At 43.9% G+C, this 27,023-nt stretch overlaps 5 protein-coding genes and 4 non-coding genes across 37 annotated transcripts in view; 2 read left to right on the forward strand and 7 right to left on the reverse strand.

The window, feature by feature from the left end:
- LOC6607911 (protein MTSS 2) overlaps positions 1 to 27,023 on the reverse strand; it is a 38,188-nt gene that overhangs the window by 4,242 nt on the left and 6,923 nt on the right. For 6 of the 29 annotated variants that reach the window (XM_032717110.1, XM_032717118.1, XM_032717117.1 and 3 more), the window contains exons 2-14: positions 25,209 to 25,425; positions 9,366 to 9,427; positions 8,537 to 8,610; positions 5,965 to 6,419; positions 5,647 to 5,904; positions 5,443 to 5,523; positions 5,039 to 5,341; positions 4,686 to 4,700; positions 4,403 to 4,517; positions 3,471 to 4,256; positions 1,407 to 3,038; positions 625 to 746; positions 205 to 474 (exon numbers count right to left, since the gene is read on the reverse strand). In XM_032717110.1, coding sequence (XP_032573001.1) covers positions 205 to 474; positions 625 to 746; positions 1,407 to 3,038; positions 3,471 to 4,256; positions 4,403 to 4,517; positions 4,686 to 4,700; positions 5,039 to 5,341; positions 5,443 to 5,523; positions 5,647 to 5,904; positions 5,965 to 6,419; positions 8,537 to 8,610; positions 9,366 to 9,427; positions 25,209 to 25,280 — 4,245 coding nt within the window. In that variant the 5' untranslated portion in view covers positions 25,281 to 25,425. Of the gene's footprint in view, positions 1 to 204; positions 475 to 624; positions 747 to 1,406; positions 3,039 to 3,470; positions 4,257 to 4,402; positions 4,518 to 4,685; positions 4,701 to 5,038; positions 5,342 to 5,442; positions 5,524 to 5,646; positions 5,905 to 5,964; positions 6,420 to 8,536; positions 8,611 to 9,365; positions 9,428 to 25,208; positions 25,426 to 27,023 lie in introns of those variants that run through there. The other 23 variants (XM_032717108.1, XM_032717130.1, XM_032717107.1 and 20 more) reach the window with 16 other exon arrangements.
- LOC6607918 lies at positions 9,267 to 20,341 on the forward strand. Its single transcript, XM_002032632.2, has 4 exons — positions 9,267 to 9,355; positions 19,452 to 19,794; positions 19,846 to 20,022; positions 20,091 to 20,341. Exons 2-4 carry the CDS (start codon positions 19,546 to 19,548, stop codon positions 20,259 to 20,261), a joined length of 597 nt encoding a protein of 198 aa, XP_002032668.1. The 5' UTR covers positions 9,267 to 9,355; positions 19,452 to 19,545; the 3' UTR covers positions 20,262 to 20,341.
- On the reverse strand, positions 13,305 to 14,330 carry LOC6607912. Its single transcript, XM_002032630.2, has 3 exons — positions 13,971 to 14,330; positions 13,729 to 13,905; positions 13,305 to 13,546 (listed from the first exon to the last, which is right to left on the reverse strand). Exons 1-3 carry the CDS (start codon positions 14,238 to 14,240, stop codon positions 13,370 to 13,372), a joined length of 624 nt encoding a protein of 207 aa, XP_002032666.2. The 5' UTR covers positions 14,241 to 14,330; the 3' UTR covers positions 13,305 to 13,369.
- Positions 14,855 to 25,295, reverse strand: LOC6607913. Its single transcript, XM_002032631.2, has 4 exons — positions 25,209 to 25,295; positions 15,439 to 15,692; positions 15,206 to 15,382; positions 14,855 to 15,135 (listed from the first exon to the last, which is right to left on the reverse strand). The coding sequence occupies exons 2-4, from the start codon at positions 15,673 to 15,675 to the stop codon at positions 14,959 to 14,961; spliced, it is 591 nt and encodes a 196-aa protein (XP_002032667.1). The 5' UTR covers positions 15,676 to 15,692; positions 25,209 to 25,295; the 3' UTR covers positions 14,855 to 14,958.
- On the reverse strand, positions 17,045 to 17,117 carry Trnak-cuu. Its single transcript has one exon. It is a non-coding gene; the product is annotated as a tRNA-Lys (tRNA).
- Trnak-cuu lies at positions 17,970 to 18,042 on the reverse strand. The gene has a single exon. It is a non-coding gene; the product is annotated as a tRNA-Lys (tRNA).
- Positions 18,387 to 18,459, reverse strand: Trnak-cuu. Its single transcript has one exon. It is a non-coding gene; the product is annotated as a tRNA-Lys (tRNA).
- Trnak-cuu lies at positions 19,152 to 19,224 on the reverse strand. The gene has a single exon. It is a non-coding gene; the product is annotated as a tRNA-Lys (tRNA).
- Positions 20,432 to 22,116, forward strand: LOC6607919 (sodium channel protein Nach). Its single transcript, XM_002032633.2, has 6 exons — positions 20,432 to 20,745; positions 20,807 to 21,088; positions 21,166 to 21,265; positions 21,325 to 21,516; positions 21,586 to 21,810; positions 21,872 to 22,116. The coding sequence occupies exons 1-6, from the start codon at positions 20,432 to 20,434 to the stop codon at positions 22,103 to 22,105; spliced, it is 1,347 nt and encodes a 448-aa protein (XP_002032669.1). The 3' UTR covers positions 22,106 to 22,116.

Raw genomic sequence — 27,023 nt, forward strand, 5'->3', positions numbered from 1 at the left:
GTAGCTTTCAAGTTTTTAGCCAGATATATGAATTTTCTAAGTAAAGCCAAAAACATATGCAATCTGACTGCTAAAATTGTTAGTCAGAAGCATAAACTACACATTGGTAGTAACCAATTGGGTTGCAAACTCAAATAGCCAGGTGAGAGTAGGAATTCAAACATTTTGGTACAGATGGGAACGGGAGGCGAACCGAGCACACACCTGCAATAGGGGTTGCTGCTGCTGCACCTGTTGCTGCTGAAGCTGCTGCTGCTGCTGTTGCTGCTGCATGCGTCTGAGGGACACAGGTGATGCTGGCTGGTGCCGCATGGCTGCCAGGGCTCTTACCGTCTCCGATACCTTCAGCGCTGAGCTGGGAATCTGGGGCACGGCGTCCAGCATGAATGGCGGTGGCGGCGGTAAGTGCTCGCTGGAGCTGCTTAGTTGGAGATTCTGCTGCGACAGAGTCGCGTGCTGTTGTTGCTGCTGCAGCTGCGTTGCGTAATTAAATCATAAGTTAAAGAATAAAAGCATAGAGGAAACCAAAGAGTGTGTGACCCAGAGTGTGAGCCCAGGCTTAGCGACTAGCTTAGATTAAGTGGCTAACTTAATTGGGTGTAGGTAGTTGAAGGTTTAACTCACCCCGACCGAGGCATTGGGACTGGGGGTCACCGACGAACTGCGTCTGACTGGCGGCGGTGGCTTGGCCTGATTGATGGACGAGCGACGCCCGATGCGCGTGGAGCCACCGCCGGCTGCTCCTCCTGGGAAAAGTAAAAATCATAGTTAGTGGGGCGTCTAAGTCATTTGTTTCTGCTGTTATTCACAGTTATGTACAGTTATCAGTTTATACACTTGGCACACAAAACACAGGACACCATCTAATACCAGTAGTTAGCGATAGACGCAGAGTTAGGATCTGCTGATCGAGAAAGTTATGAACGTTCTGGGTCTGCTGTGAATCATAATGATGACCCTGAAGCGAGTGAAAAAGCATTAGTGGCAGAGATGGCCCTTTCGATACCACTTCATGACGAAAAGACATTTCCCCTAATTCAAGCGATTTCGCAAAGTGCAATTTTATAAAAAAAATTTTTAGTTACAATCGATCGAATCTGATTAGTGATTTGGCATTTTAGCAGTTAGTGGCAGTATCATGCGGTTTTTGAGTTGTCTATGGATGATCTGAACTTGATGAACGTGTGACTTGATGGTATGAGCGTAGTGCTTAGCGAGAGAAACCAACTCCAATTTCAAAAAGGTTACCACATCGAACTTATAGCAAAAATAAGGAACCCAAAGCCACGTAAAGTTACTTCGGCAAGCACAAAATGATAACAAAGTAGGAACGTTTTCAAAATAAGGAATCAAAAACCAAAACCATAAACCCAAACAAATCAAAATCAAATTGAAACGAAACGAACCCGACAAAGAAGCCGGCCGGGGCGTAATGCACGGCTTCAGATGGGCATTGGCATTGGAAATGCTATTGACGTGGTGGGGATTGGCTGGGGCATTGGAGCACACATATGGATGGGCGGGTGGTCGGTCACTGGCGGGCAACATCGATGGCCGGGCATTTGATGGTGATGAAGTGGTGGCTGGTAATGGTAATGACGATAGCGATGACGATGATAATGGCAAATGGCCGCGAGGTGATGACGGTGACAATGCCATTGTAGGCGTCTTGCACTGCGTGTGATTGGATGTGGCTGTCTGATTTTGGTTTGGCATTCTATGATTTGGATTCGGGTACGGGTCTGTGGATGCTGTTGCGGTTGCAAATGCAGATGCTGATTCTGATGCAGATGCAGTAATATTGGCGGCTTGTTGATTAGTGACATTACAGTTTCTGGTTTGGGGCGACTGTGGTGAGTGTTGCTGTTCTTGTGGTGCTTGCTGCTGCTGCTGCGTTTCTTGCTGCTGTTGCTGCTGCTGCTGCTGCAACTGCTGTTTAACCTTCTGCTTTTGCCTGCGTATTTTAGCATCTAGATCGGCCTTAAAGTCCGACTTTCTCGGCACGACAGGCCTATCGCCCGCAGTGGGAACCGGGCCGTTAAAAATACTCAAGCTGGTGGGCTTGGGGGGCAGCTGGCGCCTTGCAAGTTCTACTGGTGGGCTACTGCCGTCAATATCCTGCTGTTGTGTCTGTGGAAAATGCTGGTCCTGTGGCCTGCTCTGTACCGCCTGCTCACTGGGTGTTTTACCTCTTTGCGGACTGCCGCGTCCGAGGAGCTGCAACTGCTGCTCACTGGTGGCGCGAAACGAGGAGAGTCGCTGCTTGGCGGGCGCCACAGTTGCTGTTGGCGGTGGCTGGCCACCGGCAGAGTCCGGCGAGGAGTCCGGCGAACCGGCCAAATTGGCGGGCAACTGCTGCAGCTCGCGCATCTCGTGCAGCTGCAGCGCGTGTGGCTGCGGATCCTTGGTCCGCAGCACTACAATCTCGGAGTTCTGCTTCACAAACTCAATGTCGGGCGTGTTGGGAATCTGGTGGTCGTAGATTACCACCACGGCACTGCCGCTGTCGCTGCAGGTATCCACATAGGCGTGGCGCGGCTGGCCGAGACAAACGCTGTCGGAGGCCAGCGAAACAGCGTCCTCCCGATTCGCATTGGCCGCGAAGTGCGCGAAAGTGGGATTCTCATAGCCGCCGGCCGTTAGGCCACCGGTCAGCGAACTCGTCTCGCTCACATAGCAGCGACTCAGCTCCGAATCGCTGGCGCCCAGCAGATCCCGATCCCGATCCCGCCGCCTGACGTCCATATCTTCGCCGGCCAGTTCGTCGGACGTGGTGTCGGATATGTCCGTTCCACAGCCGCTCGAGTTCGTCTGATTGCTGATGGCGCAGGGCTCGATGTTGCTTGTGGCGGGTAGGTTGTTGTTGTCGCTGCTGCTGATGCTGCTGGTCGTCGTATTGTTGTTGTTGTTGCTGTTGGTGCTGCCGCTTATTATGTTGCTCGGCGGCTTGACCTTGCCCTCATCGATCTCGCGTTGGAACGAGTCTAGTTCGCCAATTAAATTATTTAGTGCTTGTATTGAATCTTCGAAAGACTTGTCTGTTAAGTTCATATTTTCATATTTGTTGGTATTGATTTTGGAGATGGTGTTGTTGTTGTTGTTGTGCAGTTGGTTCATTGTGAAAAATAGTTTACAGATGGCAGAGATTTTGGGTAGGGTGAACATGAAGTCGAAACCGAAAAATATTTAATGGTTTCAAGTTGGTTTTTGTGCAGTTGTTGCAACGTTTACACGACAAACCAAAAAAAAATTGTATAGAAAGGGGAGGGAAAAACAAAAAAGAAATTTGTGGGTTAAAAAATATTCACGATATGTTTGTCAATTATAAATAAAAATGGGCGCTGGACATGAAAGTTGGAGACTGGGGAATCTCATGTTCAAAGTGCTTTATGGTGCTGGGTGGGCAGGGTGCTAGGATCAATTGACACACTTCGCCTTCAACGATCCGGCTGATCGCTGATTCAACTCACCCATTTCCTGCTGCTCCGCCTCGGATCGTCGAGTTCCGCCTCCCGAAGCTGGGGAACCGGATGCAATCTGAATGGGAGCTGGAGGCGAGACCGCTGCCGCTGCTGCCGCCTTTTCGAACATTGAAGCCTTCTGCAGGACAGAGGCCCTTGATCGCTCATCCGTCTCGTCCGCTACGCTGTTGGCTGGACCCTGATCCTGTCCTGCTGCGGCCTGCTCGGTGATCTTCAGCACCTCGCTGGAGGGAGGTGTCGGGGAGCTGACCTGGTAGACAAATCCCAAACCGGACCCAGGACCTAAGCTGCTGCCACTGGGAGTACCTGCGGCAGTGGACGTGGGGGAGTTGGTTAGCAGGGGCGAGTAATGGTTCTGTGGCGTGGAGCTGCCACTGGACGGCGAGGTGGTGTTCGTGTTGGTGCTGGTGCTGTGGTTGTGCTGGCCCACCAGCGAGCCGCAAGCGACGGTGGAGTCGATCGACGGATGCGAGTGAAGTGACGAGGCCGTCGAGGATATGGAATGGGAGCGTGTGGCAGTGGCTGAGTGGTGATTCTGCTGCGATTGATGATGCTGCTGCTGGAGGAGCTGATGCGAGCCGGTGGAGTCGGTGGAATGCTGGGAGCTGGTCGAGTCAATGGAGCTCTGCTGCTGCAGAGGCGGCTTCTGCTGCTGGTTGGTCTGCTTCAAAGCGGCCATGGTGGCCAGCTCCGACATGTTCACATAGGTGGGCGGCGTCTGGGGCTGCTGATTTTGCTGCTGCTGCTGCTGTGCATGATGCGCTGCGGACAGCTCTGTGTTCGGATGATGTTAGCAAGGACATGCGGGTGGACACGGTTATTAGGGTTATAGTAAGACTGATGGGATTAGCCAAGGGTAAGCGTGCACACAAATACACGGAGACAAGCTGGGCTCTTGCCGGGCATGGCGCACCACCTACCTTTCGTGATATGAGCCGGAATCGGCGAGGGGCACTGGCGCTGCAGCAGGTTATTCCCGCTACCCTGGCGGTGGTTACTCTGGGCCGAAAGGGGTCGCTCCAACGACGAGCAGCGCTGAAATGTGGGTAAAGCCAGTGGTTAGTCACGGTGTAAACCGAAATGTTTTTGGTTTAATGATGAGGCGACTTAAAGGTACTAGTAGTCAGTGGTCTAGCGGGGCGCATGCAGATGAGCGCGCTGTTGGATCTACGATTGGTGGGGCTCTGGCTCTGGAATACTCACCACATGGGCTGGCTTCTATGGCGAGTGTCATGGCCAACAGAACGAGAGAGACAACTTAATAAAATGTACAAAGTCAATAGACGGTTTCCCGCCTATTCGAATAGTCTCCTTCTCTAACATCGACTTACTATTTTTGAAATCTTCGTATCTGATGTTCGATTTAATTTAATTTACTATATTTATTTTAGCGTTCTTTGATTGGCTAATTCCGTTTTCTCTACTTTATGACCAGAGAAAAGCTTAAACAACCAAAAATGTTTCTCATTTAGTAATGACCAAAGAACAGTCATCAAAACATTAAAAAATAATCAAAACACCCTCGTAGTTTGATTTTACAACTAATCCATACTTACAACTGGCAAGGGAGGCCGGCTAAGTGAGGCAGCCGGTGATTTCTGAGTGGCCGGAGTGGCTTGTCCGGATAACGGCTGTCCATTAGGGGCTGCGGTTCCGTTGTTCAGGCAGCTGCCCGACTCGTGAATGGTCTCCGGGTTTTGGAACGTGTAGACGGTCAGCGGCGGACGCTGGTGACCCTTTTCGTATGCCGTCGAAATCGTGTGCGGACGGTCAGCGGTCGGTGGCAGGGTGTCGACGCCATCCTGGGAATGTGGGGGCCAGGTGGAGACATTTGCCGTCTGGTTCGTTGCATTCGAAGTCTGCGGGGAATCAGCAAAGCAGTTAGTCAAGGCAGTTAAAGATGACGCGGAGAAGTATTTGTGATTTGGTCAAATTTAACGGAAGAAAAAGAAATGAAAACCTGTGTTGTTAAAGCTGGCGATGAGCAAAAGCCACTATCACTGGATTCACCAGGTTTCAAGCGAATTGCGGGCGTTACAAACTAAAAAACAAAAACGAAACACAAAAGAACATTGATGAAAACCAAGAAATGAGCGGACGCCACAATGCCGAATGCGGGTTTGATGATGACTACGCAACTAGGAAACCCTCTGACATGACGCACCTGCGACAGGGAGCGCGGATAGTGGTGGTGGCCGGGCGAGTTGCTCGAGCCGCTGCTGTTCATACTGCTGATGGAGCAGACGGAGCTCTTTCGGGATCCCAGCGAGTTGGAGCAGCCGCCGCCCTGCGAGCCGGAACCGCCACCCGGGGACTCCGGGTACAGATTAATGCTGGCCTTAGCGTCGTGGATTAGCTCCTCGGAGGCCTGGGGCAGAACACTGGGCTCCTTGGTTACTAGAGCAATCGACTGCATGGCTTCCTGTAAAATTGGAACTATTAATAGTCACTGAGCTGACAATGCATACACCGCTCTACGCACCTGTAGGTGACCCAACTCTGACATGACCTCGCACTCCTCGTGCACCACTGGCTGAAGCATGTGGACGAAGCTGCAGTAGCGCAGACGCTCCTCCACCATGGCCGCCCTCAAGGATTTCTTCTCGACTTCCTCCAGTTCCGCCCGGCGCAGGGTGACATCCTGCATGTGCGAGTCCATCAGGGACTGCAATCCGTCCGTCTGGCCCTTGCGCGCCTTCTTCTGCAGGCGCAGCGTGTCGCTGGAGCGCTTCTTCAGCTCACTGCGACAGCGCTTGTACTCTTTGGCATGGTCTTTGTCGATGGTGGCCACCGTGCGCTTCCAGTCCTCGATCCTCTCCTGCAGCGGCTGCACCAGGCAATCCATGATGGCGCTGGTGAAGGTCTTTAGACGCGTCTCAACCGCCTTGTGGCGGAGGCAAACGCGGGTCAGGGCGGTGCCGATCTCCTTGGAGGCGCCTGCAATCGAAGGAACTCGAATTATCATTTAAGATCAAACTACATTCTTTGATTTTAATCATCCACTGCATTGACCACTTTCCACTTGTTTCGCCTTCGAATGCATAGAACTTGTATGTTTCGTAACCCAAATTTAGTTGCGACTAAATAACAGTACGATCAAGCAAGTAAGCATGCAATATTAAACAGTTGCCAAATTAAATTACTGAAGGGGAACATCCATCCATCCATCCACGGGCCACGAGGAATTAAGCTGGCAGCGGAAATGTTTAGAGCATGCAGCAACCATCGCACGCCATGGGCTGTCGTTTCAATTTGAAGGCGCAGCAGACAGCATTGCATGCGACACGAATCGGGACTCCATTCCTCCAGTCTTTGGTCCCGACTCCCAAGCCCCAAGTCCCAAGTCCCGTGTGTGCCCATTATGCCATGCCACAGATAGAATCAAAGGCGGATCCGGGACAACTGATCAGGCCAACAGCTACTGCTCCTGCCTCTGCTTCTGCGTCTGCATATCACGAGCAAATGACAGGCGGTCCGATTATCTCGGACTGCCTCCGACTCAAAGAATGACTTTTGCCATCCTCGTTTAATGTGTAATTATCTGCCAAATAGGCAGCCGCTTATGCATTCTCCTTTGACATGCCGGCTCTCAGAGCCACTTGCTCCAAATCCCAAATAATTGAATGGATATGAGCTGAGTGCCCAGAAACACCACCACCTTATCGACCCCTCAAGATGACCGTGTGCCAAGTGCGAATCGAGAATCTACAACCGAGGCTCGAGTTGCGTTCCACCCTCGTTTTGGGCGTCACCATAGGCGAACTGACACTTGTGCCGATGCTTGACCGAACTAAGCCAAGTAACCACTAAAACTAATGAAACCATTTAGCAAGTGCAAACGACCAGGCCAGCAGGCTTCTGGTGCCCAAAAGGGGTGGCTGGCTAGCCAATGGCAGGAATTACGAGGATGTGCACTTAGCACCAGCCACACACCAAAGCCATGGAGTAGCGTTAAGAGTATCAAGTGCACATGGCGGGAGTGGATCAATATATGCTAATAACAAGCTCCGTGTGCGGATGATTGAAGAGTTAAGTCTGCCAATCCAGCAGCAGTGCTAAATCGCAATTCAGAAGCTTAACTGAATAAAGCCGGTTTGCCGCACAAATCTCATCTACGGTTTTATCAATCAACAGCAAATGCGGATAAAGCACTTAATTTATTGTTATTTCCCACTGAAATATGAAGGAAATTAGCCATGGATAATTACTTTTTGCCTCGAATTGAATTATTAAACGGGCATTTACTACATAAATACTTTCTTTTAACTAGCTATTAAAATAACACGTCAGCACGAAAGGCCAAAAATTCACAAAAAAATGCTTTTAAATGCGATTGCAAATGTAACATTAAATGTAACAAAGATAATATTTTCTTTATTGCATCTCCTCAAGAGAAATGTTTTAATCGCACGACTGACTAGTATTTATAGATTGCATGCTTATAAATATAACTATTTCATATGCGGAATAGTAATTTAGGTGTTACTTTGTTACCAACACACCCTAAAAGACTATTCCCTAGTTTCAGTCTGTATATCCGCGTTAAGACCTCGCTTGAATTGAGTGAAGATTTCGTATATCAATAAATCCATGATAATTTAAAATTGTCAGTGTAATGTACATAGCTACACCTTTGAACTCCTCGACTTCCCCGTGTGGCTATTGGTAACGATCACAGCTCTCCCATCTGGTAATTTTCGCACTTCCCGTGCGGACCGAGGTAGGCTGTGAGAATCGGACGTCGGACATTGCATAATCGGGCACTCGATAAATAAATATAAATAGCAGAACCAGCGAAATGCGTGAGCTCAGACAGAACAGCAACATTGCCAGTCGGACGCAGAGAAGGGGTATTTCAACAACGTAAACACCGAAAGCATGAATGTGTATAAAAATCAGATCGATGACCGCCGCGGACTGCGCGTAGACCCATGAATAATGAGCAGCGGAAAGCTATGATGCAGTACCTGGGCCAGCGGTGGAGGGGAATCCCCTGTACTTTCAGTAGCGGCTGATAGGCGGGCAGCCCAGACGGGTCCACGGTTTGAACTTACCTCTTGAGTTGGTCGCCGCATCGGCTATCTTTTGGAAGGCATCCAAATAGGCGGCGATTGCCTGGATGGCGGCCCTGTAAAGAGAGAGGAGAGCAAATACAACATCATTATTATGGTGGGCCCAGCCAGATAGATTTAATAAAAATCTTCTCCAATTGCCCGTGGGCGACATTTCAATTAGGCGACAGCTAAGAAAAAAACACGGAACATTCACAGAATCTGCGGTATCTGAAGACTTGAATACCCTTTCGGATGAAATAAGCTAGATTAACAAGCGCTCATTGAACTAATTGCACCTGCTCCTCTGATGGAGTATTATACCCACATCTAGGGTATACAAAAGTGGTATCCATCTGGGTGTCTTGATCCGGGCGAATCGGTCAAGATGTGTGTCAAGCGCAGTGGGCAAGCACTCGGAGCGAGTTTTGGCAAGCCCCGTGATTTGAACTCGGACAACAAGATTTGGGGTAGTGATTAATGCAGCCGCAATTCGGCGGCGGCTATATACTTATGCCCAGACATTGCTGCGGGAAAATTTGGGCCAAGTCTGAGCATAAAAAGCACAGAGAAAAACAAGCAAACAAATGCCCGCCCCACGAGCAGAAATTTAGCAACAGCAGAAAGAGCACAAAAATAATCATAGACACATTATATGTTTTACGACTGAGTGTGAGGAAGTGGAAAGCATAAAGGCAATTGAGGCAAACAAATTTGTTTATTTACACGCAGTTCTCGTTCTAAAGTTTTGCAACTGCGGTCGTTAGTAGGCCGCTGGTGAAATATCATTTTCCAGAATGGAGCAACCGATTCACACCCAAAGTAAACTTACCTCAAACAAGTGTGCAGTTTTCCGGCCTTAGCCACAAAATCCTCCCACAGGGGCGAAGTGTTCTGCAATAGGAAAAGAGAGTAAATTAGTTAAACAATTGTATGAAATATTTACGTCAAGAGATAGGGCAAACATCAAGTTAGAACTTAAAAACAAGCTAAAGGTTTCACCGTCATAATTAATCGAAATTCAAACGAAATTGAAGGAATTCAAGAAACCAATTTCTCATTTGTGAAAATGAGAAATTAAATGATCCATTTAAGATTGCTTTTTAAAGTCTCAGGACTGGGAAGAAGAGAGTTTATATACAAAAGTTCAAAGTTCACATTGTCATCGTTTTTTCGCTGGATTAAATCTAATTGAGTTTGACTTTTGTTGTCTGCGCATTTCATTAAATGCGAATAAAGCAGAAAATTATGGTGCAAACTCAACGAGCAAACAAACCAAACATGATATCAACGAATAAGCAAAGTGAGAGACACATTTAATGTAATCAACGTGGGTGAGCTCCGACCCATATGGCTTCGATTGAATACGGAATCGAGCAATCTCCCAGGGGATACTTTTAATTAAGTTTCTGAGGTAATCTGGATTAATCAAATTTGCATATTAACAATACTTCGAGAAAAAGAGCAAGAGTACAAGTACAAAAGAAAGTCGTCATCATAATCATCATAGAAGATGGATTGATTGGACTTATGAACATGGGACTTTCATCAATAATCCACAAGTTTTCCGCTCAATATTCGCCACTGGGAGAGCTTATATTTGGCCAAAAAGCGAGCTCCCACATGGGTTTTTCTCACACAATCCTGTTCAGCCAACTCACTTATTTGGTCAAGACCACAAAGAGCTGCCGCTGGCTTCTGGCCAAGTATCAGTGTCACGATGGACGAACGGCAGCAGATTGTTAAGAGGCAGCCGTAAAAGGCCGCCAAAGACTTTATGTGTGCTTCTTTCTTAAAGAGAAATAATAGCGAGTGAGGACGCGCAAATGGTCAATAAAAGCGAAAACGAGTTTTCGTTTTGTTTTGTTTTGGATCGGTTTTGCCCATAATAACGCTTCTCCATTACACAACAAATGACATTGAAACCAAGAGCCAGATGAGCGAAGCAGCCAAAGATCGAAAGCAGCAGGAGGCGTCTTAATGAAGACATAAAATGTTCCCATTTGGTGACCACACTGATCACAGGAGCCATGAAGGCAGATTCATCCAGGCAAATTGTAACTGCCAACTGCAGTTGCATTTCACTTTCGGGTTTTTGCGCAATCGGGCAGAAATAAATACCATCAAAATGTCAATTGCTAAGAAATCAAAATCGATTTCAATGCAAAATGCCCAAAAGAAGCCGGCTCTGGGCCACGGCAATTGCAATTGCATAAACAACAGCACTGCTCAAAGGTAAACGAACGAACGAGACAATGGCAGCGGAAAAGCCGGGAAATGGGCAAATAAATGCAACACGGCACAGCACAAGCAAAAACTGAACGGAAATCGATTTTTGGCTATTTTTGCCAGCTTTTATTTAATTTTTTTTTTTGTTCATATACTTGTATTGCCATGCAACCACTGAGTGCAACAAAAACCCTAAACAATTGTCAGCTCCACAAAAACGAATTGAACGCGGCATTCGAGCGATGATAACGACTTCTTTCCCCCTTTCACAAAACACCACATGCGAAATAAAATAAATAATAAATTGTGTTTGCAAAAAGTATGTTTGGAAATTCATTCAAAAATACAAAAACTATTGATAATAACACTTTAAGTACTTTTCTCGTGATATCAACATCTTATAGATTTAAATAAATTCAAAGAATGCAATGTGTGGGATAGAGAAATCGAGGAAAATCAATAAATAGCCAAGAGATCGGAACAGAATAAATTCCAATAGTCCAAAAATGACCAAAATTGTTCAAAGCCTATAAGCTGATTTTTTCAATGATTGAACTACGTTTCCAAGACGCGGCCCACATGCAAATTATTATTGTTTATTTGTTGCAAAACCATTTTTTGTGTGTGACAACCGACCGCCAGCGACAGCTTGATAAGCGGTTCTTGCCTCGAATGCGTGGGCAGCGTCTTGTCGGCGTTTTGTGAATGAGCATTTTGTAGTCGTGGAGCGATATAGCCACCACCAATAAGCCAGCCAGCCATCCACTCGCGGGCCAAAACACGCGAAGCTGTCATTACGTTGACCAGGCCCAAACCATTCGCGTCCGCGTTGGCGTGGATGTTGTGTTTCGTGCTGGCGTTGGGAGATTTCTCAGCTGTTCCTGATCCCAGTGTTCGCCTTATGAATGAATAAGCGAGTGGAGCTGGTTTGCAGCTAGACGCATAGTAACGAAACCCCTTTTGAACTTAATTCCAAGATCCATTTAGTTAGTTACTGAAATTGTTAAAGGTTCGTCTTAGCGGCTTGAATGCATTTACTTTTTATTCATTGTCCCCATATTTCTAGAGTATTTACTGTTTACTGTTTAATAACCAGCCATCGAGCTGAAAGATCTCGTTCCCGCCAGTACGTGATTGTATTCAAAACACTTTCCAGTTTCCGTCAGACATCGAAATCGAGTCTAAGCAAACGGAGGAAGCCAGCGAGTGCAATGGACGTGGTGCATCCATGCACATATAGTACACCACAACCGCTCCAAGTGTATCCATTTATCTTGGCAAGCCAACTCGGCCGGGAAGGCAGTGAGCTAGACACCTAAAAACCCACAATTTATGCCAGTCAGAGCAAACTGGAAAAGTTCACACAACCACCACGAGGAGAGGAGACCCACACCCATGCACACAACACACAGCTCACAACAAACGTGTGGCTGGCATTATAAACTCTTGATCTTTCCAATAGCCTACAAAGGCAGCCCACACGGACCGGCTCTCCAGCTGGTTCACAGCCCCATTCATGCTGCAATTTTGTTGCTATTACGGTGCTGCTCCTCGATAATGCCCCATAGATTCCCAGCAGCGGCTAGGTGGATAGAGGCGGAGATGGCCAAAAAACGGGTTCAGAGCCATCCCGTCGCAACGTCCTACATAGCCAGCATTTTGGGTTGGCGAACAAAGCCACTGCCTCCAGAAAGAGCCGTTCCTTATGCTAAATCCAAGAGCCTGCCTGCGAAGCAGAAGTCCGCACTGATTGATTTTCTATGAGGTCCGACGTACCATATACTATATAGTATAGTGAGCGCCCGCGGCCATAATTTCGGTTTTGGCCAGATGTTGACTTTGCCGGATTGCCCGGAGCGGGCTGCAAAATCGTGCGCTGCTAATTTGCACCTAAAGACGGTCTTTGTTTCTGGCTCTTCGGTTTAGAAAGTAGAAAATTATTCGCCGGGAATATGAAATGAAAGTGTTCCGAGGGTTCCCTTCCTGCCGCTTGAAAGTTTTCGCAGATCTGCCAGAAACATTATCCGTGAATTGGCCAGAGCTTTGCAAATTGGCAAATCGATTGCTGCCATTTGAATCGATCGGAACTTATGCCAATCATCATCGGGTAATCCAATAACCGACAATTGTATTTGCATATTCCCCATACAGCGACGGCAGTCGTGACCCCAAAAAAAAATACAGTCAGTATACGGTTATAAAGTACCCTCTGTTCCCGTATTCTCCTTAGTCTACTCGTCGTTACCCGAGAAGTTACTTGCCACACGCAGCTAGCCGATATGGAAACCGCAACTTGAACTCAAGTTGCCGTCAACGCGTGCCACCAACCGCAAAACAAAACGGATCAAGAAGTTGACTAAATGGAGATATGGAAGGCAAGCCAGACCTTAAAGTTATGAGATCTGTCAAAAACATTACATTAAATGTAGGAGTTAAGCACATTAAGTATAATATTCTACAATTAAAAAAAAAAAATTTTTTTTTTATTTTTTTATTTATTTATTTTTTTTATTTGCAATCTGTCTTGGTAGACAATCAACAAATTTTATAGCGTTAAATAATTGTATAACCGGATAAAAAAAATACACAAATAGTCCATTGTATCAACTAATGCAACTTAAGTGGTTCTCCTCTGATCTCCAAACAAATTGGGTTTGGGCGCGGTATATTCCTCTCGTCTAGTGCGTTAAACAATACGACAATTTTATGACGTCCTCGAAGAAGAGGTCCACGAAAGTTCTCAAATTTCAGTATGAGATCGAAGGGCTCGTGTGCCAGAAGGGTCTGTAAGAAATCGAAATATTTGCAAAATATTGTACAAACGAATTGTAGTGTTGCTTGTGACACCAAACTGGGATTACTCCACACTTGCACACAAGCATATGAATAGTCTGCATCCCATATGGGAACTCCATGCTATTATATTCCACCATATTTGGTTGTCAAATTGCTTGAACTCCACTTACATCAGGCCCTCTGAAGCACTTCTTTTCCACCTCATGGCGATTGATAATAAACCTTGTCCAATACTTATACCAATACTGGTTCTTGTCGTACATGATGGAGCAAAAGTTTTGGGTGGCCATGCTAAAGACAGTGGGCTCCCAATTGCCGCGGTTGAAGTGAAAGAAATCAAGTCTCGCCTACACGGATGCAAGAATTTTGATATTAGAATCCAGGATTATTCCGAAAGTGCAGTTCGTGTTACAGTAATCCGATCGGTGGGCTGCACATCCCACACGACGGTGGCGTTCCCGGATACATGGAGTGTATCCCCTTCCTGGTCGACTACAATATCGTCTAAGTTGACTGCCTGGTGGATGTTGATGGATCCGGGCGGACCATCAGTGCACGGCGAAAATATGTCCGGATCCTCGAGCAATAATTCGTAGTCTGTGGCCCAGGAACTGGTCACTCCGAATAAGAGCAGCAGCACAAATATCATGATGACCATAAAACCGAAAAGTGTTAGACCCATCCCTTTTATAGCCAATGTCACAATGGAATTATTTGATATGTTTGATTTATACAACTTTTAAAATGACGATAACTAATCATGGTATGCCATCGTACATCGATTCAACACGCAACAATGTAACAACCATCCTGTTAATCAGACATTGTCAAAATCTAACAATATAATTGGCAAATCAACGTTATGTGAGCCTTGAAAATATTCGTGCTTAAACATTGTAAAACAAGACATTGTAATAATAATAACACTCGGGCTAGAAAGAAAACATTTTTGAAACAAAAAACAAATTCCCCAAAGTTACACTTCTTTAATAATGCTGATAATTCGATAAAGCATTAACCAAAAATGGGGGTACTAAAGTCGATTGTCTTGACTATCGGATATCCGTAGGCGTGGCAATCTTCTGAAACTACTTCTCTATAATCTGCATGCCTAATACTTTCAATATAGCTGTTATAACTCCCGAGATCACATACGGACATAAGGTTGATGAAACGAAGAAAAGGCCATGAGCAGATTTACTCGGTTAATTCACCCTGATGTAAAATATTTATACGTCATAGGTTCGCTGCACCTTTTACACACTTTGTACCAAATCAAGTACAGATTAGTTGATATATTTTATTTAAGATTGCTCTTTATTTTCCAAAATATGTATATATTGGCTTTATATTGTTTGTTAGGCTATTGATATCGCGCCTTGAACAGATTAAGCCCTCAATTAGTTTATCTTCTCGGCCTCTCCCCTGATTTCGAAGCAAATGGAATTACGGCGCGGCACATCCTTCTCATCGACAGCCTCAAAGGTGACCACAGCTTTGTAACGACCGCTGAGAGTTGCACCACGAATGTCCGTTAGACGCAGCTGCAGATCGAAGGGATTGTGCCTCAGAACGGTCTGCAATGGAATTCCAAGGTTAAAGTCACCGCGCCAGAGATGGACTGTTTTGTTTGCAGTGACAACTCACACCACGCGTTTTAAAACACTTCTCCATCACCTCATCGCGGTTCGAAATGTGTTTGGTCCAGTACTTAAACCACGACTGATTCTCATCAAACATTGAGGCGCAGAAGTCCGGCGTGGCCATGCTAAATACAGTTGGTTCCCAGCTGCCGCGGCTGTAGTGCATTATTGCAAACCTGGCCTTAAGAGCAATTGCTTATTATTAGTCTTATTTCGTTTAAGGAATGCGGGCATTACGGATATGCGATCTGTGGGCTCCACATCCCAGATTGAGGTGATACTCTCGGACAGGTGAATGACGTCCATGTCCTGGTCGATTACCAGATCGCTAATGTCGAAGGCATCGTGGAATCCAATCGATCCGGGCGGCGGTTCAGTGCAGGGTGAGAAGATATCAGAGTCCTCCAGCAAAAGCTCGTAGTCCGCGGCCCAGGAACTAGCAAAGCCAAATACGAACAGCATGAGAGTTCTCATGATGACAATAGTATCACCTGGTGGGATGAGACCCTTTTATAGTAGCTGCCATCATGATCTCTTCTATCTTGTTTCGCCATCATGTATCCACTCGACATGCGACAAAGTTACAATCATTTTGTTTGTCAGACATTATTTCAAATCGACATTTAAAGCAAGAAGCTCACTTTAACCATAAAAAGTTTCGAGGATCCATCAAAACAATCATTCCTGTTAATCTAATATTTATAAGCTAAATACGAAAGGTTTTAGCCAATTGCTTAACAATTTGTACTTGTTGATTAAAGTATACAATTTACAATGTAAATTAAATTCTAAAATCTTTGTAAAGGCCTCGCTCTATTTAAATTGTTCCTTTTTTCATCGAAAATTAAACAATTTCATACATTCCGTAACTATTTTCCATAACTGGGCGCGACAACGACACACCTACAACAATTCAAATGGACACTTTCCGCAATTTAATCACAGCTTATGAATCACAAGTGCAATTTCATATTCATTTTAATTAAATACCCTTGTATTGCTGTTGCAGCTGACATTATACATGCAGAGCACTCGGCACAGTTCAAACCACCAAGTTAGCTATCCACATCAGTCGTTCCACATTAACAGAGGGAACAGCATTTAGAATTGTTCCCGCAAAGTTATTTACGGAATAATGCAAAGTAATTAATACAACTAAGATAATTCTCATGCTCTCCAGTTGTTTGTGGAGTCTGAAGGGGAAATGCATTCCGCATTCTTGTCTGATCTCAGATTTCACTGTCTCCATGTGGGAGGAGGCAGACATATGAAACGGATTGCAATGGTGACCTGCGTCATGTTATGTTTGCCCCAAGATCTAAGCAAAAAATTATTTGCACATTTTATCCATTTTTTGCTTTTTCGAACGAAGCAGCTAGCCATTACAATTGTACACATTAATACAATTGTTTCCAAAGCGTAAGGACCTTGCTCCACATATGAACTGAATGATGGCATCCTTTCCACATCCTGTTCGGTGGCACAGTGAACTGCCACTTCCAGTTGAGATTCTGCCTTGAAATGGCTTTCAGACTTTTCAAACGCACAAACATTCTCGCGAGGGACAGGGGGAAAGCAGACGGGACATTGTTATAGAAATGGAAACAGCTGCGAGTGCCGACATAAATAAAAACTCATTAGGTCTTGTCGATGGTATTCCGCCATATAGTAACTCGTCTATAAATAAACAAAACATAGAAATTAACTTTCGACCTATAGCCCACGCAACCCCAGGCGTAAGCCAAACGCACAGAATCGATGCAAAAGTTCGATAAAAGCAATTAGTGAACATTTTCCATAAAACTAATTTCATAATATAAAATGAATAAGAAAAAATAAATTTCGCCCAACGTGGGGCTCGAACCCACGACCCTGAGATTAAGAGTCTCATGCTCTACCGACTGAGCTAGCCGGGCACTTGTGAAGATCGCCGATAAAAGCTCACATTTGCTGATTAACTTAAAGAATCTTAAAATTTGATATAAAGAGAATTTAAGGGATCAAAATATTATCAAGAGAGAATCAATAGCTATTTAAAATTGGCCAAATAATTGTCGCTTAACAAATATGCTAAGTTTAGGTCCAAATTTACTTTTTATAAATATTGAAAATATAGAATATTTAACGTAAATATTTAACTCATAACAAAACAAGGAAAAGGGATTGAAAAAAAGAAGAAGATAAAAAAGAAATACAAAAGAGAATGCTATAGTCTAGTTCCCCGACTATCAGATACCTGTTACTCAGCTAGTGGAAGTGCCAACTGGAAATTTCATAATTTTTCTGGCTTTTCGATTGATAAGATGAGAAAAATTAAAACATGAGAAAAATGGTCGCAAGCGATTCCTTCTGCCTGGTTCATACTTTTCAATGAATATAGTACACTCATTTACTCTACGAGTAACGGGTACAAAAATCAGAAATTACATCAATAAAAACATTTGGTAAATATTGCAGAGCATATTCACATAGAAACCGGATTACAAAACAACGCAAAAAACGCTTTGATTTCAAACCTAGAAACATTATTGTAATACCTTTGTCTATTTTTGTATTCGAAATGGTTATTCACAAGATGCATTTGTATAATATATACAAAAACTAGTTTTAAGCTTCCAAATTAATTGTGTGTTAGCCTCATTTTAGGCAAATTAAATATGCTTACTAATTTCCCAACTATTTGTAAATTAGTAAAATATCAATTGCTGAAAGTGGATCTCAAAAAATGTTTATTAATTGTATATTAATTTGGAATCATAAAAAAGCATCGCCCAACGTGGGGCTCGAACCCACGACCCTGAGATTAAGAGTCTCATGCTCTACCGACTGAGCTAGCCGGGCATGTGTAATTGGCCACGGACTCTCAAAATCATCGAAATCCTAATAGTTTTGAATTTAAACTTATACGATAAAGTCTGGTCAAGTTAAAAACACATTTGCATTTAGATTAAGATCAAACCAGATTATCCCTTACATGCAGTTTTAAAAATAATTCTATTCAGCAGTTTTTGACAAGATAAATTTAAGTTTAAAAAATCACTTATATAATTATACATGTGCACATTGGCTTTAAACCTAATTAGTTAAGTAATGGATATGTTGATAGTAGAGAGTTTCGACACAATGGGTTTCCTCTGGTAATCAATTAATTATTAAAATTTGATATTTAATACAAAATATTTGGTCGCCCAACGTGGGGCTCGAACCCACGACCCTGAGATTAAGAGTCTCATGCTCTACCGACTGAGCTAGCCGGGCAGGTAAACGGATATGCTGTCTGTCAAAACTCGGGAAAATATATCAGATACTAGATAGATGTCCGTCTAGTATTTTCTTTAGAAATTAAAGAGAGAATGCTATAGTCGAGATCCCCGACTATCAGAATTCCGTTACTTAGCTAGTGTGAATGCGAACGCGAAATTAAATAATTTTTCTGGGATATTGATAGATATTGGTGAAAAAATAAATTAAAAAAAACACTTGAAAATTGTTGAAAAGTGTGGGCGTGAAAGGTTGGCGGCTTTAGGGCGTGAAAGGTTGGCGGCTTTAGGGCGTTAGAGTGGGCGTGGCAACATGGGTCAAAAAACTTGCGCTGCGTCATTGCCTCTAGTCTCTTAAATCTGTATGCTGAATCTCAACCTTCTAGCTTTTATAGTTCCTGAGATCTCGACGTTCATACAGACAGACGGGCATGGCTAGATCGAATAGCCTATTGATTCTGATCAAGAATACTTTATATAGTCGGAAACTCTTCCTTCTGCCTGTTACATACCCTACGAGAAACACGTATAAAAATCATTTATATGTATATGTAATTATCCATGTTCACATCAGCTTTAAACCTAGTTAGTTAAGTAAAGGATACGTGATAGTCGAGAGTCTCGACACAATAGGTTTCCTCCGGTAATGAATTAACTATTAAAATTTAATATTTAATACAAAATATTGATCGCCCAACGTGGGGCTCGAACCCACGACCCTGAGATTAAGAGTCTCATGCTCTACCGACTGAGCTAGCCGGGCAGGTAACCGAATTTGGTGTCTGTGAAAAGTTGGGAAAATATATCAAATGGGGTTATGAACTAGATCTTCGTCTAGTATTTAGTTTAGAAAAACTATCGTAGCTAAAATCAGTATGAAAACTGTCACGCGAATTTTTAATCGAACCAAACTACTTATTTTCGTGCCAAAAGAGATACGCCCTTTTTAAATTATTAAAGACAATGATTTTATCATATTTTATATTATAGTGTGTGCAATTAGAATCATAGACGACCCTAAGCTGTATATAACGTGCAGTTTTTAGCACTTTGTACCCATCCTCATTCTGGAAAGCTTGTTAACATGAAGGCTGCTTTCACGATCCTGGTGCTTCAAGTGATCATCTGTTTGGCTGGAGCGACTGAGTACCAGTTAACATTGGACAAAGATGGCTTGCTAGCAACGTGCGAGAATCAGCCAGGCAATCCTTCTGGTGTTGAAGCGATGTTGGACAGTTCCTCTCTTGAAGTACATAACCTTGGTTCGAAAGTTCGAATTGAGGGAGAGCAGAAAGTGGTCTGGAAAGATGTCCAGCCTGGAGACAAATTAAAGGCAAGTTCCTAAGGAAACTTAAACCCAATAAACTTTTTGAATATGCCGCAGGTGTTTGGTCAAGTCTATCGCCAGGATAAGGGCACTTGGCAGAAGACTATGTTTACGGCCAGCTCCAATAACTTTTGCAAAAACATGTTTGATAAGAACCAATACTGGTATATTTTCTGGACAAAGTTTATTAGCAACTCCGACGAGATTAAGGAAAAGTGTTTGACCACACCGGGGGTAAGAAAATGTACCTCCTAGTTTTGGGAATTAAGAGCTCTGGTCATTTCTCAAAAAAAATATTGTAGGCCGTTTTAAAGTACAAGGACTACGAACTGGACTTGAAGACCAGCCTGAATGTTCCAAATCTGGATGGGCGCTACAAGCTGGTGGTCCAACTGGAGGCCTTCGATAAGCGCAATGTAAAGCGTCCAGTTCTCATTTGCATAGAGTTCCGTGGCACTGCAGGACAGCTCTAATCACGACAATTTTATATGCATGCTGAACATACAGCGAAACACCATTAAAGTCTATAATATAATTGAGCACATCAAACAAAGTGTCCATGAAAATGAACATTGGGGGGGTTGTGGCATTACACGGGTCGCTAAAGTTGAATGCGAACTTCTGAACCTCTGTTCAGTACATCATGGATTCCAAAGGGAGTCGGCCGAAGCAACCGGACTGGCTCGCCGAGGTGTGCCAGGAGTCCTCCATCCACGGCATGCCCTACATCGCCCGCAAGGATCTCCACTGGGCCGAGCGCATCTTGTGGGCATTAATAATCCTGGGCTCGGCCTACTACGCCATCAGCAGCTGCCTTAACCAGTGGTACCGGTTCCGGGACAATCCTCTCGTCTACGAGTATGAATACCTCTTTGGTCTGCGCATCTTCCCTTTCGTGGGGATAACACTGTGCCCTACGTATCATGACGAAACGGTGATCCCAAGGCTTATAAATGAGTGAGTGTGTTTGGGTTTACATTAGTAAATGGAAAGCACTGATATAATATAAATTATCCAGAACTTGGGGATTGGATGCCAGCAAAGACAAAGAAAAAGCAGCATACTACAGGAAGTTTCTACTTGCAATCAACGCCCTTCGGTACTCCACGCTGGAAACGCTGGAACCCTTCGAGAATGATACCACTTTGGACATCGTGAATTACTTGAACATTTTGCTCACGCTGCAGAAAAAGATTATATCGGTTAAAAACCCGGCAGAACTGGCGCCAATCATTACTGAGGTGGGTCTGTGCCAAACATCCAGCCAGTTAACCCGGTACGGAAATCCCTATGGCAAACTGTAAGTCTGCGCCTAAATAAGAAGGGTAATTGTTGAATTTTTTACACTTACATTTTTACTTAACGCTTTTATCTTAGGGAAACACTGGATGTGGAACCGATGAAACAGTGCGGCTATTTCAGTAATTGCATCACGTCTCTAAAGCCTTTTAATAGCATTGTTGCCCCCATACATATGGTAGGCAGCTTGTATCATACCTTTCGGAAATACACCTTTAAGCGAATCCTAACTTACAGTACGTTCATGATGTCGAGGAAATGATGCTACCCGACGACATGCGAACTCCCTCTTCTGATGCTAAAGACATCGAATCCAATGATCTCGATGTTATGCTAAATACCATATCGGCGGAAAGCGAGGTGCGAAATCTACCGGTGGCATATCGCAAGTGTCGCTTCAGTGACGAAAACAATCTGCAGTATTACAGTGTGAGTTTAAGACCTTTCCCCATCCCACTACCAATTGCGTCCAATCGAAACGGCAACATGTTCTTTTAGCCCTACCGCCCAAGTCTTTGCCGACTTGAGTGCCGAATCAAATGGGCCCTGAGTTTGTGCAACTGCAAGCCCTATTTCTACGTAGCAGCTCCGGAAGCTCCAATCTGCAAAGTATCCGGAATGCTCTGCCTAGCCCGGGCCAAGTGGCTTCAAAGACCGTGCGAATGCTATCCGTCTTGTCAGGAGGAAACCTTTACCATCTTCAAAGCGTCTGATCAGACTGGGGTGGGTGAGGGAATGTTGTATCCCCAAAGCCCCAAATTAATGCGTTTAACCCTTTCTTCAGGGCGATAGGAACTACTCTGGAGAGCGGTTTGAGCGGACGCTGATCATCAACATGCAAATTGCGAGGATGGGCATAAATCGACGGGTTGTATTCAGCACGGATCAGTTGATAATGTCGTTTGGTGGAGCCATTGGTCTCTTTCTTGGAGCCAGCTTCATGACCATATACGGCCTGCTGTACTTTCTTATCACTTTCATAGCTTATACATGCAAGAACCGATTTTGCAAGCGTTAATGCAAATATATACCAGAGAACAGTTTTGAAAAGGTTTTATGTAACAAAAGTATAAATAATTAATATCAAATTATTCCATTTGATGTTAATTAAAGTATACAAATGCAGGATGGGGGGGGGGCTCTTATAATTTTTGGTAAAACATAATAATAAAGAAACTATGTATGAAAGCTTTGTTAATCGTTGGGTAAAACCATGTTAATTGTACTTTTGGGGTTATATTTTAAATTTTGAATTAAGCTGCGGCTTGCGAAAGCAAGACCCATCCTCACTACATTTATTTCAATGTTAATATATCGTTGTTAAGGAAATCATAATCATTTTAAGTGTTCAATAAAAAGCACCACACATGAAACATGTACAATAAACATATAAACTAAACTAGAACATGAAGTAAGACCAGTATTTAATAATGAGCGCACATTATTATGCAAATAAAATGAAATTGTTTTAAACTTAACGACTCCACAGTGGTTTGATGTTCCGGCCGGGAATCGTAAGCAAATTAAAGTCGCGGCAATTATTGCAGGGCCACTTGGGAGGAAGCCTCAAAAGTGAAGAAAGCGACACGTTCAGTTCGGTTCAGCTGGGTTCAGAGAGCAGAAAAATTTCACTTTTGCGGAAAACTCATAACGAATAGTGCAGTGCGTTTTTCCAACGTCTTCGGTTACCTACCATCCGATGATGGCGCAGCTGAGATTTCCTTTGTAAAATGTGACAATTTGTCTGCTTATCCGGCGATTACTCGCCGTATGATGAGATGGTTCAGCTTGGCATCTCCATCTTCATCCCACACACTTGCCACACTTGCTCCAAAATGCAGCCAACGGAGCGAAGCGGCTGGGTAAAGTTAACAACCTTTAAGTTTGCTCAATTGTTCGCTTTTCGATTCCCCTTCCACATGCGTGAATAAACTTTGGAGCGTCTAAGCCAAGCGCGAATTAGCCGCATTTAGTTGCCGGCTATCTGCGGACATCCCGTTAGGAAAAAAAATTTCAGAAATGAAATTAGCAAATAATGTAAGACTTTACGCTTATTGAAGTCGCGGCAGCCTCAAAGAAGTTTCTGTTTCTGCCTTGGCATGGGCATACATTTGTTCTGGTCTGTTGCCAAAAAAATAAGAATGGTAATGGTAGAAAAACCAAACCAAAGTCAGACGAAGAGGCAGCCAAGCAATTAAAACGAAACTAATTTTAGTGTCTGTGCCTCCGTGTGCAGTAGCACAGCCTTCTGCCTTTCGACTTACTATAACCTTTTAGCAAACAAGGGGGCAGGGGTAAATGCTGTCCGCTCTCTCCGGTCCGGCGGCTCATTTGCATATGCTACAACTTTGTGACATTTGCAATGGCATTTGCCGGCTTAGCAAAAGTTGGCCAGCGGATCTGCCCACAAAGCTGCAGCGCCTGCTACGGCAGTCGGCAGTCTCTTGCCATGAATCAGGCCAAAATCAGAGCACGGCAAGGCAGCAAGAATTACCTGGTAAGGTGATCCGAGCACAGACGAATGTATGTGGCCATGTAGCCATTCATATTGCACATGCTGCGGCGGTACGAGTATGCACATACATATGTGTGTGTGTTTCTGCTCTAGTTCACACTCAGGTTGGAAAACACTGAAAAAGAGCAGCAACTTCTTCTGCACAATTGCGTGCCGAACAATTTCCAAATTTCATAAATACAAAATGCACTCGCCCGCATCTGACAGCAGTCCGCAGAAGCCTCCAAAGTTCGGCTCACACTCCCCGAGGGAAGTCGCCCTGCATTCTCCTATTCTCCTATTAATAGCGAGCTGCGGGTGACGGCGGTGCGATTCATCTCTCCTCTGTCCCTTCTTCACCAGTTTAGTTTATTTCGGTACTATGCCCGCCGACAGATCCAAGACACAGCGAATGAATTCCAACACCTGTCCGTCCGTCCATGCGACTGAGGCGACTGCGAGCAGCTGGCGGGAGAAATACAATCACAATGTGCTGAAAATGTAATTTTCCCCGGCATAGCAAATGAGGCATAAGCGACGGGGGATTTAAAATCACAAACTAAGAATGCGCTGGCAAGTCAAGGAAAATAAGTAATAGCTGAAGTCACCAATTCATTGAAAGTCTTTAAGATGTGACTCAATAGTCAAGTGATAGAACAGTGATAGTTTCAACTCATTTCGATTTTTTAATTAAAATTTAATAAGTACGCCCGGACAATACTTAAGTTAGTAATCGAAGTGACTTTAAGTCACTTGTCATAGATAGCTCTCTGTAGTCATATACCATCCTATGACATAATTTTACATTTGGAGATCCCTTTCCATTGATTCTCTGCCAAGAGGCTTAGCCGGCGATAAAGATTTGCTCACTTCGAGACACCGAATGTTCGGCGTTAATTTACGCTGGTTAAATGAAATTGCCTGGCTCGCCGTTATATAAGCGCAATAAACACTTTGTATGAAAGTAAGTTGCCACAAATGGCGTCATGGGTGCCATAAATTATTGATACCACACACTGGCCAGATAGCAATGAAATCAATTAATGATAAATAAAATCAACAAAAAGTTCGCAGAGTAATGTTTCGTGTTTCGCCACGGGCTGTAAATAAATGCGAAAAATGCGAAGCGTTTTTGTGTGACTTTCGTGGTTCTATTTTGCAGTTCCAATGCTGGCCATTTAATCAATTAGAAGAGATACGAAAAACGAAGCAGTTTTTGTTTCAAATTAGAGGAAGTACGCAAACATTTATTTTGCAAATCTATCGTTTTGGAATCATATTGCTCCGAGCTTTGCTGATCACATTTCTTTATCTCTATTTGCTTGAGACTTTTGTTTACACACGAGAGAATTTCATACCAATTCTGCGAGTTCTTGACACACTGACAAGCAATTGAGACAATCGTATGGTTGAAACAATTTCAGCATTATGTGGCTTTTCCCTTAAATAAACACTGACCCTGTGATCAAGTTATATATACATACATATACTTATGTATATGCTTCCCCAAAATGCTTCAAAGTTCCAGGAAGCCGAATACGAAAACGGAACATTCAGTTTCGGCGTTCGTGTTTAAAATTACACTGCATTTCCGCAGAAACTTAAGAATAACATGTGAAAAACTCACCTTCATGTCATTGATAATCTGCTGAAACAGACTACCCAGCGCGGAGCTATCGCGTTCCAGACTTAGATCCATGATTCTTAGTGTTAGCTGGTTTGGTAGGGATGATATCGATTGGTTTCGTTCGTCGTTCAATATTGCTCGGTATCAGTTTACTTGGGTGACTTTTACTTTTGATTATTTAATTTCCTCATTATTTCCTAGTGTTGAGTGTTGTGATCTGGAAAGAGGGGAGCGTAATTATTTATAAATAACCATGCTTTACAAACAGATTTGGACACACTTCCGATCGAAATCTGTCTCATCCCGCGTAAATCTCTGAGATTCGTCGCACCAAACGACTCTCGTAAATAATCAGAGATGTAAACTAGCGTCTTTCCAAACAAGAAATTATGCTTAATTAGGCTTATTAATTACGACTTGGCGACGGAGAGTGGGAGTTCCCTTTATGGCGTAGGCGCAGTATAAAACTTTATTTGGGGATCGTTGACCCAAATTGAGAGTACGTTAAGTGCGTGAGTGTGGGGCTCCTGCTGATATGACTCTTTGATTTATTGTTCATGCAGCGGGGCTAATAGCTAATTATTAATTGATAATTGATATGTCTTCCAGCGAAGTACAGGAAGTGGCATACGCATACACAATTTACGGGCTTGCAATCGAAACTCCGGACCTGAGACCCATGTAAACTACTCTCGTGTGGGGAAGTGCAAAAGTGCAATAGTTTTGACCCATTTGTGGGTTCGCCATACGTGACTAATTCCATGGCGCTTTCGAAAGTGCAGATAAGTCGAGAAATCTAATGCCAGCCAGCCTTGGAAGCAATTAGAGGCGTTTAATGTACAGGTACTTCCACTCGAGCAATAACCTTCGACCGGGCGGCACTAAGCAAAGCCCGACTGGGATCTTAAGTCGGCTTTTAAGGCCGTATCTCTTCAAGTCAGTTCTTTTTGGGCTGATTGCCAGGGAAGTTATTCGGGTACAAGTGCTTGTTCGTCTCTTTTTTTGCGTCTGTCGGTGCAACTCTGTTGCACTCAGAAAGCGTTCACAATAGACACTCAAGCGTGGAGGAAGCAAAAGCCCAGTGATAAACAGACGCAACAACGAGAGCTGATTGCCCAGACTGCGTATCTTTCGTCTATGTCTGCGTGAAGACGCGGACACAGAAGAAAGCATCAAAGTGCTAGTTTGCCGGAAAAGATGGAAAGCGAAACAGTTTGCCGACTAATAGATGACTAGTAGTGGAATAACTGCATTCGGAAAATGAGGCAAACAAACTTTTTTTTATAAATGTATTTTAACTTCTGCAATCATTCATTGGTCTATATTTGCATTTTTTAATTCAACTGAATACGTATACGTAATTAAAATCGAGTACTGATGATTGTACAAAGTTTATGCACGTACATATTGGATGTAAGAATCATAGCTATAGAAAAGGCAAGAAACTACATATATTAAAGTATCTATATATACATCCTAAAGATAATCCAAAGTCGAATGACTTTTATGGTTTTAGCTAGCCATCTTAAAATTGTCACATTAGTGTTCATTTAAGATAGATGCCCTATAAGAAAGGGGTATCAAGATGGGTCATACAAGACTTGCAGCGAAACAAACTGACGCACATTCTTACAAACATCGTGGAAGTACAAGTAGACTTTCTGCTGCCTCTCTTTTTGTTCGCTCGCTTCTTTTTAGCTGAATAGTGTAAATGACCTCTCAAGATAAAATTGTGGCCACAACGCAAACGATAACAGGCCGGCTTTGTTGTCGTTGTTGTTGGGGTGGTTGGTGTTGTTGATATTGTTGGTGTTG

Source organism: Drosophila sechellia, chromosome 2R (assembly GCF_004382195.2).
Source record: "Drosophila sechellia strain sech25 chromosome 2R, ASM438219v1, whole genome shotgun sequence".
NCBI lineage: Eukaryota > Metazoa > Arthropoda > Insecta > Diptera > Drosophilidae > Drosophila > Drosophila sechellia.